The sequence below is a fragment of the Oratosquilla oratoria genome, chromosome 25 (genome assembly GCF_046742065.1).
Source record: "Oratosquilla oratoria isolate Oo_2021 chromosome 25, ASM4674206v1, whole genome shotgun sequence".
Classification (NCBI taxonomy): domain Eukaryota; kingdom Metazoa; phylum Arthropoda; class Malacostraca; order Stomatopoda; family Squillidae; genus Oratosquilla; species Oratosquilla oratoria.
In genome coordinates this window covers 19860843-19878342 of record NC_134801.1, presented here as the reverse complement: position 1 = coordinate 19878342, position 17500 = coordinate 19860843, and the positions used below count along the sequence as shown (strand labels likewise).

The 17500-nt window shown below is 41.9% G+C and overlaps 1 protein-coding gene across 1 annotated transcript in view; it reads left to right on the top strand.

Moving 5' to 3' along the window:
- The window catches only part of LOC143038846 (uncharacterized), an 863754-nt gene that overhangs the window by 840738 nt on the left and 5516 nt on the right, over positions 1 to 17500 (top strand). The window contains exons 10-20 of the mRNA XM_076208469.1: positions 1215 to 1390; positions 4220 to 4660; positions 6994 to 7179; positions 7656 to 7748; positions 9344 to 9548; positions 10195 to 10343; positions 10780 to 11053; positions 13261 to 13391; positions 14055 to 14185; positions 16514 to 16625; positions 17241 to 17375. Coding sequence (XP_076064584.1) covers positions 1215 to 1390; positions 4220 to 4660; positions 6994 to 7179; positions 7656 to 7748; positions 9344 to 9548; positions 10195 to 10343; positions 10780 to 11053; positions 13261 to 13391; positions 14055 to 14185; positions 16514 to 16625; positions 17241 to 17375 — 2033 coding nt within the window. The remainder of the gene's footprint in view (positions 1 to 1214; positions 1391 to 4219; positions 4661 to 6993; positions 7180 to 7655; positions 7749 to 9343; positions 9549 to 10194; positions 10344 to 10779; positions 11054 to 13260; positions 13392 to 14054; positions 14186 to 16513; positions 16626 to 17240; positions 17376 to 17500) is intronic.

The window sequence follows — 17500 nt, the reverse complement described above, 5'->3', positions numbered from 1 at the left end:
GTGTGTGTGCGTGTGTACGTGTGTGCATGTATATGTATGTTGTGCGCGCGTGTGTGTAAGTTATAACCTCCTGTTCAGTGAATGCACTGTAAAGAAACGTGTTTTTACATCTTATCAAAATATATTGCGTGACTAAAAACATATACACTTTCGACTTTCATACAATTCTATATTAACATACATGTCCCTTTCCTGCATGTTTTCATTGAACTGTTATTTTAACCTTGTCACGGACCTTATGATTATATTTTGTACGAGTTACTGTGTCTGAGCTCACTGTCCACCTGTTCCTTCTCCCCTCCGTCACGTCTTCCAGTGTCATATACCTTGTCTAAGTGTTTGGTCATATCAATCGCCGAAGGTGTGACCAGTTCTTCGTGGTCCGAATGTGCTAACACCTCGACCTTTTTCAACCTTTTAGTGACCTATTGAACTTCAGACCCGTTTGCTGTCTTTGCACTTGTATGAAATAGTTGGATCAACATCAGGAGCCACGTACTTCTGAATTGCGAAAGTATCTGTGTGTGTGTCTTGGAAGTACATCAAAGAGGTGTGATCCATGGAATGGTACATGATGTATGTAATACATAACATGTAACATATAATATATAATGTGTAATATATAATATTTAATATATAATATATAACATATATAATTTATGATGTATGATATATATGATATACGATATATAATACACAATATATAGTATATAACATATAATAAATAATACATGATATATATTAGATAATACATATAGTGTGTGTGTGTGTGTGTGTGTGTGAAATTCACCATTGTCTTGAATCACGTGCTGGACTCGTGATCGACAGCTACTACTCGTCAGAAAGAGAGCTCAGAGCTCATATATGACCGATCTATGGGTAATGTTGTGACCTTACACGCATACACACACCCAACTCCCTCCCCCCCCCCTCGCCCACGATAGTTGGAGTAATGACTCGCAGCGCAGCAATACTGAAATTATTTCAGCCCTGGGCGGGATTCGAACTCTGACCACCGTAGTGGTGGCCGTGATTGCTACCACTCCGCCGTCGAGTCGTATGTGTGTGTGTGTGTGTATATATGTATGCGTGCCTATATGTGTGTCCGTGTTGTCGCCCCTTTTGCTTCTGCATCTGGATTCTCTGGTTATCGTGTATTTCTTCTCCAACCCGAAGAACGTCATACTCATCCTTGCTTTTTGTTCTTCTTGCAGACACTCCATCCCCTGGGCCGCCCGTCGAGGACCACCCCTGCACCAAGGACGACCTAAATCCCCGTGGAGGAGTAGCCAACGAGGAGGAGCGAATACAGAAGGACCGTTGCGTCGAGGTCTATCCAGAAACGGTTCGTCAGCGACAACGCAACAATAACATGTCTTCCAGTAACAAGGTGAGCGAGACTTGTACATCACAGTCCGAGTGCAGGAGTGAGTGACTAAGGTAAGGTCTTTGCACTGTCATAGGAGGCGCCATCACTCTACTGTATACAGTAACGCACCCTAACTCACTTTTACGTGTTTGTACATCTTGAGGTCTTTGGAAGGGTCCGTATGGCTTTTTGGAAATGTCTACATATTTGTGGAAAGGTTTGCATGGTTGTGATATTTTACACCGTTCCAGCAAATATAGAATAAGTGGATGGAAAGAGTTGTAAATCTTGAGTATTAACCCCTTTCATACGGTGATACTGCCATAGATGTCTTGCATGTACCTGTAAAAATAGATAAATGAATAAAAAACGTTACCTCACCGAAAGAATTGGTCGAAATACTCTTATATCCGTGAGTACAGCAACACCTCTGTATGTGAACGGAATGACCTAGCTTAGCCAAACGTCAGTCCTTTAAGAGCAGTGCCGTGTCAAACGAGGTGACTAAAACAAGTCTTGTCCTCCGAAGAGGACTTACTGTTCCGTACATTTGTGACCCTCTGTGCACCTCCTACACTCCTCCAAGCTTCCTTCCGTGTCCCTGGACACCGACGACAGCGAGAAAGACCGGTTTGATCGCCACCAACACCCTATGACCTGGTTCGGGGCTCAGCGGCCACGCTGACCCAGACTAACATGCGTAGGTCGAGAGCGGGATTTGGTCAGCCCGTGGGAGGCACAGGAAGAGGAAGAGGAGGAGGAGGAGGAGGAGGAGGAGGAGGAGGAGGAGGAGGGGGAAGAGAGAATAAGAGGTGAGTTGGTGGGAGGATAACGGGAAGTGAGAAGGAATGTGGATTTAGAATGGGAGTAGGAGTTGGAGGGGTAGATAGAGTTTGAAGAAGAAGCGATGGCATTAGGAACATACCTGGGGAAGCTATAGTGCAGTCATTCTGAACGGGGGCGATTTTTGAGCTCAGGGGGGCGAAAAACGTCACAGGTATTGCTCCTAACTGACAAATTTTGATCCTAAGATAAAAGATCTAGCAGCTAAGAAGCCCCAGCTGGGCCCAAGGATCTCATTAAAACACAACGTGAGTAAAACATTTTAAATTAGTTCTTTATCATTGTTGCAATAATTTTTACTATTATTTTCCAATTAAGGGGGGGCGATCCTTTTTTTCAATTGAAAAAGGGGGCGATATGGCTAAAAACGTTGAGAAACCCTGCTATAGTGAATAATTGAAGAGAGAAAGTCAGACAGTTACAGCCTAAAGGTACGTTTTACTCAGCGCAGTTACCGCATTGTTTAGTGATAGTTGTCAAACGATTGTCTAGAGCTGCGTTTCTCAACTTTAGGGTTCCCCGGAACCCTAAGGTTCCGCGAAAGGTCCCTAAGGGTTCCGCGAGAACAAGTGAGATAAGCTAATGCACTTTTGATTTTTTATTTAATGTCATATACGTAATATAATTAAACACGCACGACATAAGAATCAGTACCCTAGACCAGCGTTTCTCAACCTTTTTACCCTTGCGTAACCTTTAAGATAAATTGCATGTCTCGAGGAACCCCTGCGCAAAAAAACAAAAAAACATATACCATATCTTTCTCATTTTATTTTCATCGTAATAATAGGTTACATAACATGATGGCTGTATTACATTATTATAATAACCAAGAATATGTCGTGCGTGTTTAATTAGATTACGTATATGAAATTAATTAAAAAATCAAAAGTGCATTAGCTTATCTCACTTGTTCTCGCGGAACCCTTAGGGACCTTTTGCGGAACCTTAGGGTTCCGGGGAACCCTGGTTGAGAAACGCTGCCCTAGACAATCGTTTGGCGATCATCATTGAACTATGAATGATCATCGTTGAGCAATAATCGTACCTGGTAAAACATACCTTAAGGTAGCCTTCTGTGACTTATTATCAAAGACAAGTGCTTTGGCGGTCTGAAGTTCATGTAGATTATCGGCCCTCTGGTATGAAAGGACTTTCGTCAATTATCCACCTATCCCTAGACAAATTAAATCGTACATATACCATACATATACCAAAGGCTTTTTTCCCCTTATAAGGGAGGTAGCCAAAAAACAAAGGCGTAAAAACCACTCCCACCCATTCCATCCCTATCACACTCCACTCCGCTCCACCCTCTTCCCTCCCTCACATCTTGGCACCTCCTGGATGACGGGTCATCCCTGCATTTTGTCCACTGCCCTGTAGCCCCACAGGGGACATTCCTAAAAAAAGTAAAGGCATAAGAGGAAAATTAAATCGTAGGGTATTAGAAAAGGTATAACACGCCACTATGCTCAATCCATCCGCTACAAAGCTATCGACATAACAATGAATGAAATTGTTTGACGGCAGTCAGAATACAAGACGGGTTAAAAAGTGCAAAACTAAGAATCAAAGTAAGTTTGTTATTTACTATTCTTGCATTTGTTCAGGCTTCCACAACTGGTGGCATACTGGCTTTACTGGAATAGGCCGTCAGTTTCTTTACTTCCCACCAATATGATATGTACCCACTGCATAGAGAAATACGCAGCAGAACTTCTGCATAGTGTGGATCGCCCTCACTGTATCAGTAGTTAGGGCAGGAATAACCTGGTCGCAGTATACAGCATATGAGGATGAAACCTTTATCAAATGTACAACGTTTCGCTTGCTGAAGCTTTTGTCAAGTAATTGAAAAAGTTTCAACAAGCAAAACGCCGTCCATTTGATAAAGGTTCCGTCCTCTGACCATTCTGTCGGCAGTTGCCATTTTACATGAGGAACGACTTGTTTTGATCATTCGTGATCCAGTCATTTATTGTACAAATATCTTCTCCCACACAGGTCGACATCAAGAACTGGACCTCTTCCAGCAATAAAGGTGACGCGAACAGTCCGTCCAAGGTAAAGAAGTTCCTCCCATCGGTTAAAGCCCTCAGAAATCAATTCGAGACGGGGAAGACGAATCACGTGACCAATGGCTCCACACCCAGCCCGGCGTCCACTCCCGTCCCCACGCTAAGTCGCAAATCCTCCTCGTCTAATTCCTCCTTGGCCAGTTCAACCCTTGAGAAAACGAGTAGCACCAACAGCCTCGCCTCCACAGAAAACGGATCGACAGAGAACCTGGTGAACAGTGACATCAGGGAATTCGTCGAGAACGAGAGAACTGTGATCATGGACCCCGACGAACCTGTCGAGCCTATCTTCAATCAATTCAAGTCAGTCGATGAGGAGCTGAAAGAGTTGATGTCCAAACCGCCGTCAACGACAGGATGGAATCCGGTGAGTACTGAGTTGTTGAAACCAGTATGGTATCTTTTGTCTTTGTGATAGTGAAAGTATGTTGTAAATTAGTTTTGTAGCCATCATCTACGCTGTTTTGCTTTCTTTAAATCATATCGTTGTTCACGTTGTATCTCACTTCTGTCATACGAATTCTGAGCTGAGTGATCTCATTGTTCCTGGTGATCGATATTCTTAATTTTCTTAGTGTTTTTCTCTAAAGGAATCGTGTTTTCTTTCCTTTATTTTGTTTCTGTTATTGTGCCTACTCAAAATCTTTTTTTTTTTTTTTTTTTTTTTTTTTTTAACAAATATGGTCATATAGATTAAGTATTAGTCGAAGTTCGCATATCACTTCTTGTCATATTCGTAGGCTACCTAAGTAAACGGTGGAAATTTCTTTACGATTCCTAACACTCAGAAAATCCTTTGGGACAAAGCATGTTTCATCACAGAACTGTACTGTAGCAATATAACTGAATCTTTGAGTATCAGATGAGTAATACATTCCATAAAAAATGTCTCCCAATTTAAAGAATCTTCTTGACAGAGCCGGTTGATGACCTTAATATAAGCATTCATACATATGAATCTATTTACTCCAATGTCGGTCATAAATATATTAGTCGACAATTATTGTGAATAGCATATCGTCTTTAACTTTCTGTGGCCCCGTATGGTGTATTGACCGCATAAGTTGTATTAAATTAATACTCTAAGGCAGCGTTTCTCAACCAGCCCGGACCCCTAAGGTTCCGCAAAAGGTCCCTAAGGGTTCCACGAGAACAAGTGAGATAAGCTAATGCACTTTTGATTTTCTATTTAATTTCATATACGTAATATAATTAAACACGCACGACATATTCTTAGTTATTGTAATAACGTAATATAGACACCATCCTATCTAACCTACTATGACGATGAAAATAAAATGAGAAAGACAAGGTATATGTTTTTTTTTTTTTTTTTTTTTTTTTTGCGCAGGGGTTCCTTGAGACATGCAATTTATTTTAAATGTTACGCAAGGGTAGAAAGGTTGAGAAACGCTGCTCTAAGGCATTTAGTGGCATCCCTACGGATCAGAGTTACATAGCATTCTTTCGTGATAGGAGACTAATCTCTGATCACTTTTAACTTTTATCACCATCTACTGCCTTCTCTAAATCTCTCCTTGACCACATCTATCACTACACCTCTTCGGCATGATATTGGGATCACATAAAGAATCGTCACCCCAGAACGCCCACATGAAGAACTGTCACCCCATGAGATCCCACCTGAACAATTGTCACCCCAATACACCAAATATGAACAGTGGAATAAAGATTAGGTTAGGTTAGATTAGGTTGAATGAGGGTTGTGCTTATTGTTATCAATTTATACAACCAAACAATCGTAAACCCAGGATGGCCCACATGAAGAATTTTCACCCTAGGAGGATGGCCCACATGAAGAATTGTCACTCTGTCGAAATTTGAGGTGACGATTCTTCATGTGACCCGAAAAATTAAATAAAATTGAGATGAAAGAAAGTTTATACTTTATATTTTCATATCGTCAGGTGTGTCCTTTCATTTCCTAATGAAAGAGATATAAAAACTAAACTTTGATGAGTTTTATAAATATTGTATTTACCTAACTGTAGTTTACAGAAAAGAAGCAACTCTCATGGGTTTTCTGTCTCTTTTTCTTCATTTACCATACATAGCACGCTCGTGTGTGTGTGTGTGTGTGTGTGTGTGTGTGTGTGTGTGTGTGTGTGTGTGTGTGTGTGTGTGTGTGTGTGTGTGTGTGTGTGTGTGTGTGTGTGTGTGTGTGCGTATTCATTTATCTAGTATTTACCTAGTTGTATCATACGGGAAGGGAGCTATGCTCGTGGTTACCCGTCTTTGTATCTTTCAGCATCAAGTTTTTTCTTAAAATCTTGAATAGTGTTTGCACACACTACTTCTTTATCTAGATTATTCCAGGTATCCAGCACTCTGTGTGTGAAGCTATTTTTCTTTAGGTCTCTTCTATAATGTCCTTGTTTTTCCATTGTCCCCTTTTAGTAAATCATTCCTATCAAGGATTTCCATTCTTTTCATGATTCTATAGATAGTCAGTAGATCTCCTCTTACTCTTCTCTGCTCGAGTGTTGGTAATTCCAGTGTGTGTGTGTGTGTGTGTGTGTGTGTGTGTGTGTGTGTGTGTGTGTGTGTGTGTGTGTGTGTGTGTGTGTGTGTGAGAGAGAGAGAGAGAGAGAGAGAGAGAGAGAGAGAGAGAGAGAGAGAGAACTTGTGTTCGTTTATGGCTATACGAATCCAAGGATCTTGACACACTTTTACTTTCAGCTCCATCTCCTCAAGCGACTTTACTTCGTCCCCGAAGCTCCTAAGATGAAGTCAGAGGGCACCACCTACATCAACATTGAGGGTTACCTAGAGAAGTTACCGTCTGGGCGAAAGAAAGCTACGTTTTGGAATGCTTGGAAACGTCGATACTTCATTGCCAAAGACGGAATACTTTATTATTATCAGGTAGGGACCTTATTCTACTGTCACCAGGTAATAATACTACCTAATGTTTACCAGGTAGAAATACTAATCTACTCTAACCATAGGATTCCTGGAAGGACCATTATTTGAAGGCTATTTTTCTTGAGCTATTTTTGATTAATTTTTTTGTAAATATTCTTGATTTTGAACAAGTTTATTTGTCGTTTGCAAAGGGATAGAGACTGATGGGGGAGGGCTACTAACAGAACACACAGTAGTTCAAATAGAAGTCAGCATCATTTATCCCCATCAGCATAATGATCAACACAATGATGGAGCTTGCCTAGGAACTCCAAATCAATATAGATCTCGATGACAGGGACCACAATTTGTCTTGACCTACCTAAAAAAAGAAAAGAAAAAAAATCTGTAAATTAAAGCACTACATGACTTTTTATCAAAATTTCCCCCTCAAAACTTTTTTTCTACTTCTTGTGTGTGTTTTGATGTTCTTGCAGAACAACCAGGCGGAGAAACCGAGCATGAAGCTGCCCCTGATGGGTGGCAAGGTGGAGTGCATGGAGCCCAACATGGTGGGCGTCGACGACGGGGTAAGTGCGACCGACATTCACATTCTTAATTGTTACCCACTTTATACATATCTTCACTCTCCACACTCATGTCTTGTTCACCCCACGAAAGGTCGCTGCGAAGCTTGGCACATGGCTTCAGACTAAATAAAACTAACCTAGTTCGGATGATGCTTCCTTTACTTTAAGATGTATTGTTAGGTATACTACATTATAAAGCTCACAGGTTGAAGCTTGTTAAAGATCGATACCTATAAGGATTTTCCCTTTGCTGAATCAAGTCGCCTGACAATAGCTAGCCACTTCAGTACGAGTTCTTGCGCGCAGCATCGGCTGTCATATGTACAGCATCGGCTGTCATATGTACGATGCATCACACTACTTTCATTATATAATATAGTCACTGCTGTATGACTTGTTCTCTTTTACTCTGAGTCTCCTTTACTACGACTAGGCCTAAATCCATCTTGAAATTTATGTAGTTCCCCCTACACTACACTTCATTGTTCTTTCCATAATATTTTCGTAAATTTTTCAATGTGTGATGGTAATACAATTCTTTAGTGATCTCAGCATTCTGTTCCGTCTCCTTTCTTAAAGATAGTTCGTATTATTCCTTTGCCGTAGATTTCTAACACCTTCTACTTTTTTCAGTGAAGTTGAACAACTCAAATACGAGTATACTGATGGCTGCCCTCCCCCAAAACACACACACACACACACACACACACACACACACACACACACACACACACACACACACACACACACACACACACACACACACACACACACACACACACACACACACACACACACAGGCACACACACACACACACACACACACACACACACACACACACACACACACACACACACACACACACACACACACACACACACACACACACACACACACACACACACACACACACACACACACATGTTTTCCATCCTTAGGTCATCAGAATCACTTAATTTGCTAATGAAAGAGATCAGCTTCATAGACATATTGAATTCGATAAGACAAATATTGAAGGAATCATTAAGCCCCACACCATAATGAGATAATAATTGTAACAAGAAAGACCTCTGATGAACTAATGGTGCTTGATAAACCCCACAAGGCTGGTTTGATTATACAAAAATCATCAGACTCCATTTTAATTCGTGTTTTCCAACTACTGATACAATTTTAACGGTATCTTAGTAACTAGTGGTGCTTGATAAATCCCATAAGGCTGGTTTGATTATACAAAAATAATTACACTCCATTCTAATTCGTGTTTTTCAACTACTGTTACAATTTTAGCGGCATTTTAGTAACGCTGCCATATTCATACCCATAACACACTCTACTAGTCACTTTGATATTGCACTAAAACATGCGTGCTCCGTTCCACACAAGTACTATGGTAAATAAACTATTACAAGTATCGCCGTGAATACATTTGTATACAACAAGCCCTCCCGTGTCCCCTGCTGGTTATCTGAAGCATGTTTTTAAATGTCATATGTATAGAAACTTATTGAACGTAGAAAATTCTGTTTATACATGAACAACATTATAGACTGATAGCCAACCAAAACAACTTTTTCACCTTTGTCCCCTACAGAAAGGCCACTACGTGGTGGTGCGATGTAGTTCGCGACAGGAGGCAGAGCGCTGGCGAAGAGCGTTAGAGACTCACACTGTTGAGGACTTCAGCAACCAATACGTGCAGCCGTGGCCCGTACCGACCAATCCGACTCTCCTCCGAGACACTCTTGTCGTCGACCTCGGTTCCTGCTCTGTCCGGGCGGGAGTTCTTGCTTCCAATCGTAAGTTCCTGACGACTATCCACAGATTGATAAACATATATTCTAACCTTCTTTCGGCCTGAATTAAATGATTTGGGCATCAGCCAAAGTAACATTGTGAGGCGTGAACACAAAATAGATCAAATGACCCAAAAGTTCTTGCTTCCAATCGTAAGTTCCTGACAACTATCCAAAGATTGATAAGCATATATTCTAACCTTCTTTAGGCCTGGATTAAATGATTTGGGCATCAGCCAAAGTAAAATTGTGAGACGTGAACACAAAATAGATAAAATGACCCAAAATACATTTAAGATGTTGAATCTTTATCGGTATTCGTGGGTGATGCCTTTAGAATAGTCCTGGTAGCCCGTTTAATAGGAATAGATAAATTACTGTGTGATAATAAGCAACCAGGTAATTCATATTCGTATCTTATATCACTCCTTTACCTTAAAGAGTTCACATATGAATATGTGTAAACGTGTGTGTGTCTGTGTGTGTGTGTGTGTGTGTGTGTGTGTGTGTGTGTGTGTGTGTGTGTGTGTGTGTGTGTGTGTGTGTGTGTGCGCGCGCGCACGAGCGTTCACTAGAAATCACCTTATATCAATGATGCTCTTCCCCTCCCTAATGATTAACGCGGCACTTACTTGATCCTCCCCTGTAGCCACGTTGCCGCAGCTGTTCTTCCCGTGTGTCGTGGCCACTCAACGAGACTCTCGGCGACAGACGTGGGGGCTAGAAGCGCTGGACCCGGACGTCCGGTCTTCTGCCTCCCTCTCTTTCCCCATCCGCCCCTCGCTCAAAATCACAAAGGTAAGATCCAAGAGACATAGGTTCAGTTCCTGCATTCCTTTGAGTACTGGAGGCTTCCAAAAGTCATAGTTTCAATCTCTTCATTCCTTTGAGTACTGGGGGCTTCCAATAGACATAGTTTCAATCTCTTCATTTCTTTGAATACTGGAGGCTTCCAAGAGACATAGGTTCAATCCTTTCATTCCTTTGAGTACTGGAGGCTTCCAAGAGACAGAGGTTTAATCCTTTCATTCCTTTGAGTACTGGAGGCTTCCAAGAGACATAGGTTCAATCCTTTCATTCCTTTGAGTACTGGAGGTTTCTCTCAGCTAAACTGAATTGTCTATCTGTTCTTATCCAGAGTAAAACCCTAAATGCGTCTTTATAACTATTCTTCTCCATTCGAGTCTGTCTACCCAGTTTTGTGTAATTACCACCCCCATTTCTCCCAACGCAGTACTCTGTAGACCTGAATGCCGTATCAAGTCTACTGCAGAAAACCTTTGCGGACCTCAAGGTGGACCCCAAGAATTACAACCTCCAGCTATCGGTGCCACGCATCCTCAACCCGAATACACAAGTCGAACTCCTTAAAATCCTGTTCGATAAGTTCGAATGCCGCAGCGTTAACTTGACGCACCAGAGCATATTGTCCCTCTATGCCTACAACGCCACCTCCGGAATCGTCGTCGATCTCGGCGAGCGTATGGATATCGTCCCTGTCATTGATGGTGAGTCAAGAGACCCCGCTTGTCTCTCTCTCTCTCTCTCTCTCTCTCTCTCTCTCTCTCTCTCTCTCTCTCTCTCTCTCTCTCTCTCTCTCTCTCTCTCTCTCTCTCTCTCTCTCTCTCTCTCTCTCTCTCTCTCTCTCTCTCTTTCTATATATCTCTATCTATGTATATATATATATTATATATATATATATGTATATGTATAGCTGGGCAGGAGATTTTCTCTTAAGTAGAGTTAAATGTGATTGCTAGTTCTGTTTTTATTTTATTTTCTTTAAGACATTCTCTTAGTGTCTTAAAGTGGTCTTATATATATATATATATATATATATATATATATATATATATATATATATATATATATATATATATATATATATACATTGTCGCGGTGTGTGATGTTTAATAGTAATTGGTAATAATCTAATAATTAGTTCAATTTGTAATAGATAATATTACAGGAACGAAGGAGAATATGACAAAAAAAAAATTCGATTTATGTTTATGGTTATTTACATGAATGTTAAAATCAATATACACAAAAATAACTTGTAAAGCGGATTAAAAGATTCGTGAAGCTTACTGTTAAAGCCAAAAACAAGATACAACAAGTTTAAGATCAAAAGTCCGGCCACCACGCAAACACCAAGTACAAAAGGAGACACCTACAAACACTGGTAAACAAGGGCTTATTGTAAAAAAAAAAAAAATAGGCACAACAGTTTTAAGATAAAAAGTCCGACCACCACGCAAACACCAAGTACAAAAGGTGACACGTACAACACTTAAACACTAGTAAACCGGGGCTTATTGTTAAAACCAAAAACAAAATTCAACAGATTTAAGATAAAAAGTCCGGCAACCACGCAAGAGTTTTTATGAGAGTAGTAGAGCCTGTGTTAGAAGTGGGAAATGGAGAGAGCGAGTGGTTTGAGGTAAAGGTAGGACTGTGTCAGGGATGTCATATCGCTATGGCTGTTCGATGTGTACATGGACGGGGTGGTGCGGGAGGTAAAGGAGAGGGTAATGGGCAGGGGACTGGAGATGGTTAAAGAAAACGGAGAGAAGTGGGAGTTGAGCCAGTTGTTGTTTGCTGACGACATTGTGCTTATGGCAGGGTCAGAGGGGGTTAAGGGAGTTAGTCTCGGAGTTTGGGAATGTATGCGATAGGAGAAACTTGAGTGTAAACGTGGGTGAAAATGAGGCGATGAGATGTACAAGAGTAGAGGATGGCAGTGAGTTGGAAGCAAGTCGTAAAGGAGAGAGACTGGAGGAAGTGGATAGCTTTAGGTATTTGGGGTCGCATGTGGCAGGAAAGGGAAGAGTAGAGGTAGAGGTAAATTGTAGATTGAGGGAAGCGAGTAAATCCCTTGGGGGATGAAAAAGTGTCAAGAAAGATAAGTATCTGGGAATGGATGCAAAGAGATTGTAGGAAGGGGTGATTGTGCCGGCGGCTTTGTATAGGGGGCAGAGACATGGAATTCAAGAGAGGCATTAAGGAAAAGTTTTAATGTGTTTGAGATGAAATGTCTGAGAAGCATAGTAGCGGTTACTAGGTTGGATAGAGTGGACACATGGAAATAATGAGTGAAGAAAGAAGGGTAAAATAGGTGTGGAAGGCAGAGGTGGAAGGAGTGAACATGAGGGGAAGACCGAGGATGAGATAGATCAGCGATTCCCAAACTATGGGTCGCGACCCAAACATGGGTCGCGATGTGTTCAAGAATGGGTCGCGAGACCTTGTTAGAAAAAACAAAATAATTTCAAAGTATTTGTACCATTGCATTTTCATTTCATTGTGTTTTCAATAAAAGAAGACTTTTGAAATTGCTTTTTGATGCTTGGGTCGCCACATCTTCACCAGATCTGGATTTGGGTCGCGGCCAAAAAAAGTTTGGGAACCACTGAGATAGATGGATTGGGTGAAGGAGGCGTTGAGAAAGAGGGGAATGCCTGTTGGGCAAGGAAGGGAGAAGTAGGAGATAGGGATGCGTGGAGAGTGGCAAGGAAGGGAATGGTATTTTGACGCAGCCTGAAGGGATTTCTCCCCATCTTCTCTTTTTCTGTATGAGGGAACGGAGAGGGGTGGTCGCTGATTAAGTGAAGCGGCCTTGTTGTGGATGTACTGTGACTGGCTACATTGCTGCTCAATCTGAGTTAAACGGTGGTTGTGCAACGAGATGTGAAGTTGATCTTTCTTTACGCAGGTTACATCGTGGACGGGGGTGTGTCCCGAGTGCCCTATGGCGGCTACCGTATCCTGGACCATCTTCGACAGTTCCTATACATGCGAAACGTCTCCCTCGTTACTGAAGTCGAAGGATACATTCTTCGATATGTACGTATACGTCCTGTATGTACGTAGATTACAAAATACATTTTATATATGGATGCACAGTATGTATTATACACCTGTCAACCTGTCGAAAAATTCTTGAGCATCTTTGGAGGGGGACGTGTATTCAATTTCTATTTCTCCTGGGACTACATGGCAACGAATGATTGGCATACCATGTCGCAAAATCCCTCCTTATTTCGTTATTGAAGATTGACGGTCATTGTACCTGTTTTTGAAATGCTTTTGTATGTCACTAATAAAAATAAAAAGGTTTCATTCATCTTGAATATCTGAAAAAAGGCTCAATTTTATAGTCGTTGTTGTTTTATAATTCTCTGGTCAGACTACCACGCTTCAGTCTCGTCCTATTTTTGCTTTAAAATTGGGAAGTCTTTGGGATGAGGACTGTGTGGAGCTCCTGCTTTATACACACTACTTGGAGCATTCACATCACCTTCCTCTCCAATCACGGGGTTTATGATGTGTCTGACAGCAAGGGAGCGATGATGAAGCCTTAGCTCGTACAGCAACGTTACCACAATTAATTAGGACCCCACTCCAAATTTAACCTTGTGTGGCCAGTGTAGACCTGTCTTAGGAGTAAACAAACTTTTATCTAATTCTTATAGATTCTACAGTGATATGTTGTTATCCTTTCTACAGGTACTGGAGAATTTGTGTTATTGTGCTCAGCATTATAACACGGAAAAAGCAAGATGCACCAACAACCCAGACAACTTCGAAAAGTCAGTCACGTTAGGCGAGTTCTTCCATGGACGGGACTGTCCTTACGAGTAAGTATAGAAAATGCTCACCAGAGGGTGTGAGAAAGAATGTTCTAGACGCCAGACAGAAAATGCTCACCAGAGGGAAGGTCTATTGAGGTGTGAGAAAGAATGGTCTAGACGTCCACACAGAAAATGCTCACCAGAGGGAAGGTCTATTGGGGTGTGAGAAAGAATGTTCTAGACGCCAGACAGAAAATGCTCACCAGAGGGAGGGCCTATTGGGGTGTGAGAAAGAATGTTCTAGACGCCAGACAGAAAATGCTTACCAGAGGAAAGGTCTATTGGGGTGTGAGAAAGAATGTTCTAGACGCCAGACAGAAAATGCTCACCAGCGGGAGGGTCTATTGGGGTGTGAGAAAGAATGTTCTAGACGCCAGACAGAAAATGCTCACCAGAGGGAAGGTCTATTGGGGTGTGAGAAAGAATGTTCTAGACGCCAGACAGAAAATGCTTACCAGAGGAAAGGTCTATTGGGGTGTGAGAAAGAATGTTCTAGACGCCAGACAGAAAATGCTCACCAGAGGAAAGGTCTATTGGGGTGTGAGAAAGAATGTTCTAGACGCCAGACAGAAAATGCTCACCAGAGGGAGGGCCTATTGGGGTGTGAGAAAGAATGTTCTAGACGCCAGACAGAAAATGCTCACCAGAGGAAAGGTCTATTGGGGTGTGAGAAAGAATGTTCTAGACGCCAGACAGAAAATGCTCACCAGAGGGAAGGTCTATTGAGGTGTGAGAAAGAATGGTCTAGACGTCCACACGGATAGCTCGCCAGAAGTCCTCCCCGGGCCGACTGTCCTACTTCCTGTCCCGGATTCCAAAGATCGTTGATATTCTTGTGGTCTCCCCTTTTGATAATTAGTAGTAGATGGATTTATAATGGGTCGAGCGGAGGGTTGGAATGAGATGGTCAGGAATACCAACCTCTCTAATACGATCACGTACCTTATCGATTTTGTAACGGATAAAGGTTTCACAATGGACTATTTTTTCCCCTCATCGTAACTACATCCTCCATTTAGGTAACCAGAATATGACTTTGCACATTTCTAGACTTCTCAAAGAACATTTCAACAGTATGTCTAACATTCGTATAGGTTTGTTATATGTGACGGAAAGTTAATTTGATATTTGGAGATTTGAAAATTCAAATTTTGTAACCGAAGTCGTTTTTACTCAAACAAACTCTCAACATCGGGTCTGGTTAAGCCTGTGGAAGCCAAGTTAAGCCCTTATAGAGCCTACACCAGGAGGTGCTTAGCTGTTCACCTTTGCCCTATACACTTGGACTGTTGAGGCAAATAACAGTCATTGCTGGGAAACGGAGAGAAGTGCGGGATTCGAACCCGCAACTAAGCGAATGCAAGACAAACATGCTCGCAATTCTCTCCAATTCCCAACACACACACACACACACACACACACACACACACACACACACACACACACACACACACACACACACACACACACACACACACACACACACACACACACACACACACTGCCTCAACAGTTCAAACGCATAACAGGATAAAGGTGATGGCTTTCGGCCGCAGCTGCGCACCCCTGGCGTAGATTACAAAGGATTACAAAGGCGGAGCATGCCGACAGGAGACCTTTTGGTCCATACCTAAGGACGCAGTTCTGTTGAAATGAAGCAGACTTTGGCCTGAATGTTTTCTTCGTCGATCAAAACCATGGGGATAGAGCTGGCTTCTCGGTTACATCAAATTTCTTCTCCTGAGCACCGTAGGAAGATCAGAGGAAAAGAAATGCATCACTGAAAGAGTGAAATACCCTGTTTTAGCTGAAAAAAAGTTGTGGAGAGTTTCTATGAATTTGTGTACCGAACCTGCAGTTCCGTCTGCTTTTAAATATTACATTTGCCGATGTCTTTAACGGAGCCGTGGGAAACATATCTGTGGGTCGTAGATTTCTCGATTTGAATAAATCTTATTAACCTTATCCTTGTAAATATTTGACGTGAATAAATGCACTTCCTACAGAAGATGCCAGCCAATGAATACAATAATTTCAAGAGAAATTAGTAGTTCATTTTCGCAAACATTAGTATCATACAAACTATGGGTTGTATTTCCTGAAATTACATCAGAAATGTGACTATTAATCTGAATGAAATTGCCGAGTGATAGCTGGAATATCATTAGCTGAAAACGTCAAATAATTTTCTCAAAAGTCTCAACGTCTTTCCTATTGTAATGTTCACTCAAGCGATTTCTACAAATATTCCCCTAGTTAGAGTGGCGTTGTGGCATCAGGGAAATGTATTTAGTTATAGAAAATGATTTGGTTTAATGATTTTGTTCCTTCCAGAACGATATCGCTCGACTTCGGTCGTTTCCAGTCGACGGAAGGAGTCTTCAACCCAGACGCGTGGGGTCTGGATCATCCGGGACTTCATAAACTCGTCCACAAAGCCATTCAGGTAAGACAGGAACTCGTGATTTCATTTATCATGTTAGCTTTGGAAACGAGTGATTTCATGAAGGAATAGTAGGAGGATTTTCCTGTTTATCATAGAGCTGAAGAGGAAGAAAATTAACACCGAAAGCTTTTAGTTTGGATTGCATAAGCTTCACACATACATGCGCGCGCACACACACACACACACACACACACACACACACACACACACACACACACACACACACACACACACACACACACACACACACACACACACACACACACACACACACACACACACACACACACACACACACACACACACACACACACACACACACACACACACACTCATATATATATATATATATATGTGTGTGTGTGTGTGTGTGTGTGTGCATACACACACACACACACACACACACACACACACACACACACACACACACACACACACACACACACACACACACACACACACACACACACACACTACTTGGTGATTAATTGCTTAAAATTCTTGATCTCGTTGAACCCAGCTTTCTAATACAACTCCCCTTAGCTGTACTACCTTTAGCATGTGCCTTTGTCAAGGAGGAAACACTGAAGAAAACGTTTGGTTGTTCTTCGGCAGGAATGCAGCATGGACATCCGGAAGGAGATGAGCCGGAGCATCTTTTTGGTTGGAGGAGCGTCACAGCTTCCTGGTCTCGCTGAGCGTCTCACCACAGAGCTCGACAACCTCACGCCTCCAGCCATTAGACCAAAGGTACCGTTGTCTGGCTGCTAACTAGCAATGCCGTTTACTTCAGGAGGGCTCTCGGGTATTGGAATTGGGGTTTGTTTTCCGCCATCCAGTTAAATTCAAATTACCCTTCTCTGGCGGGATCTGTC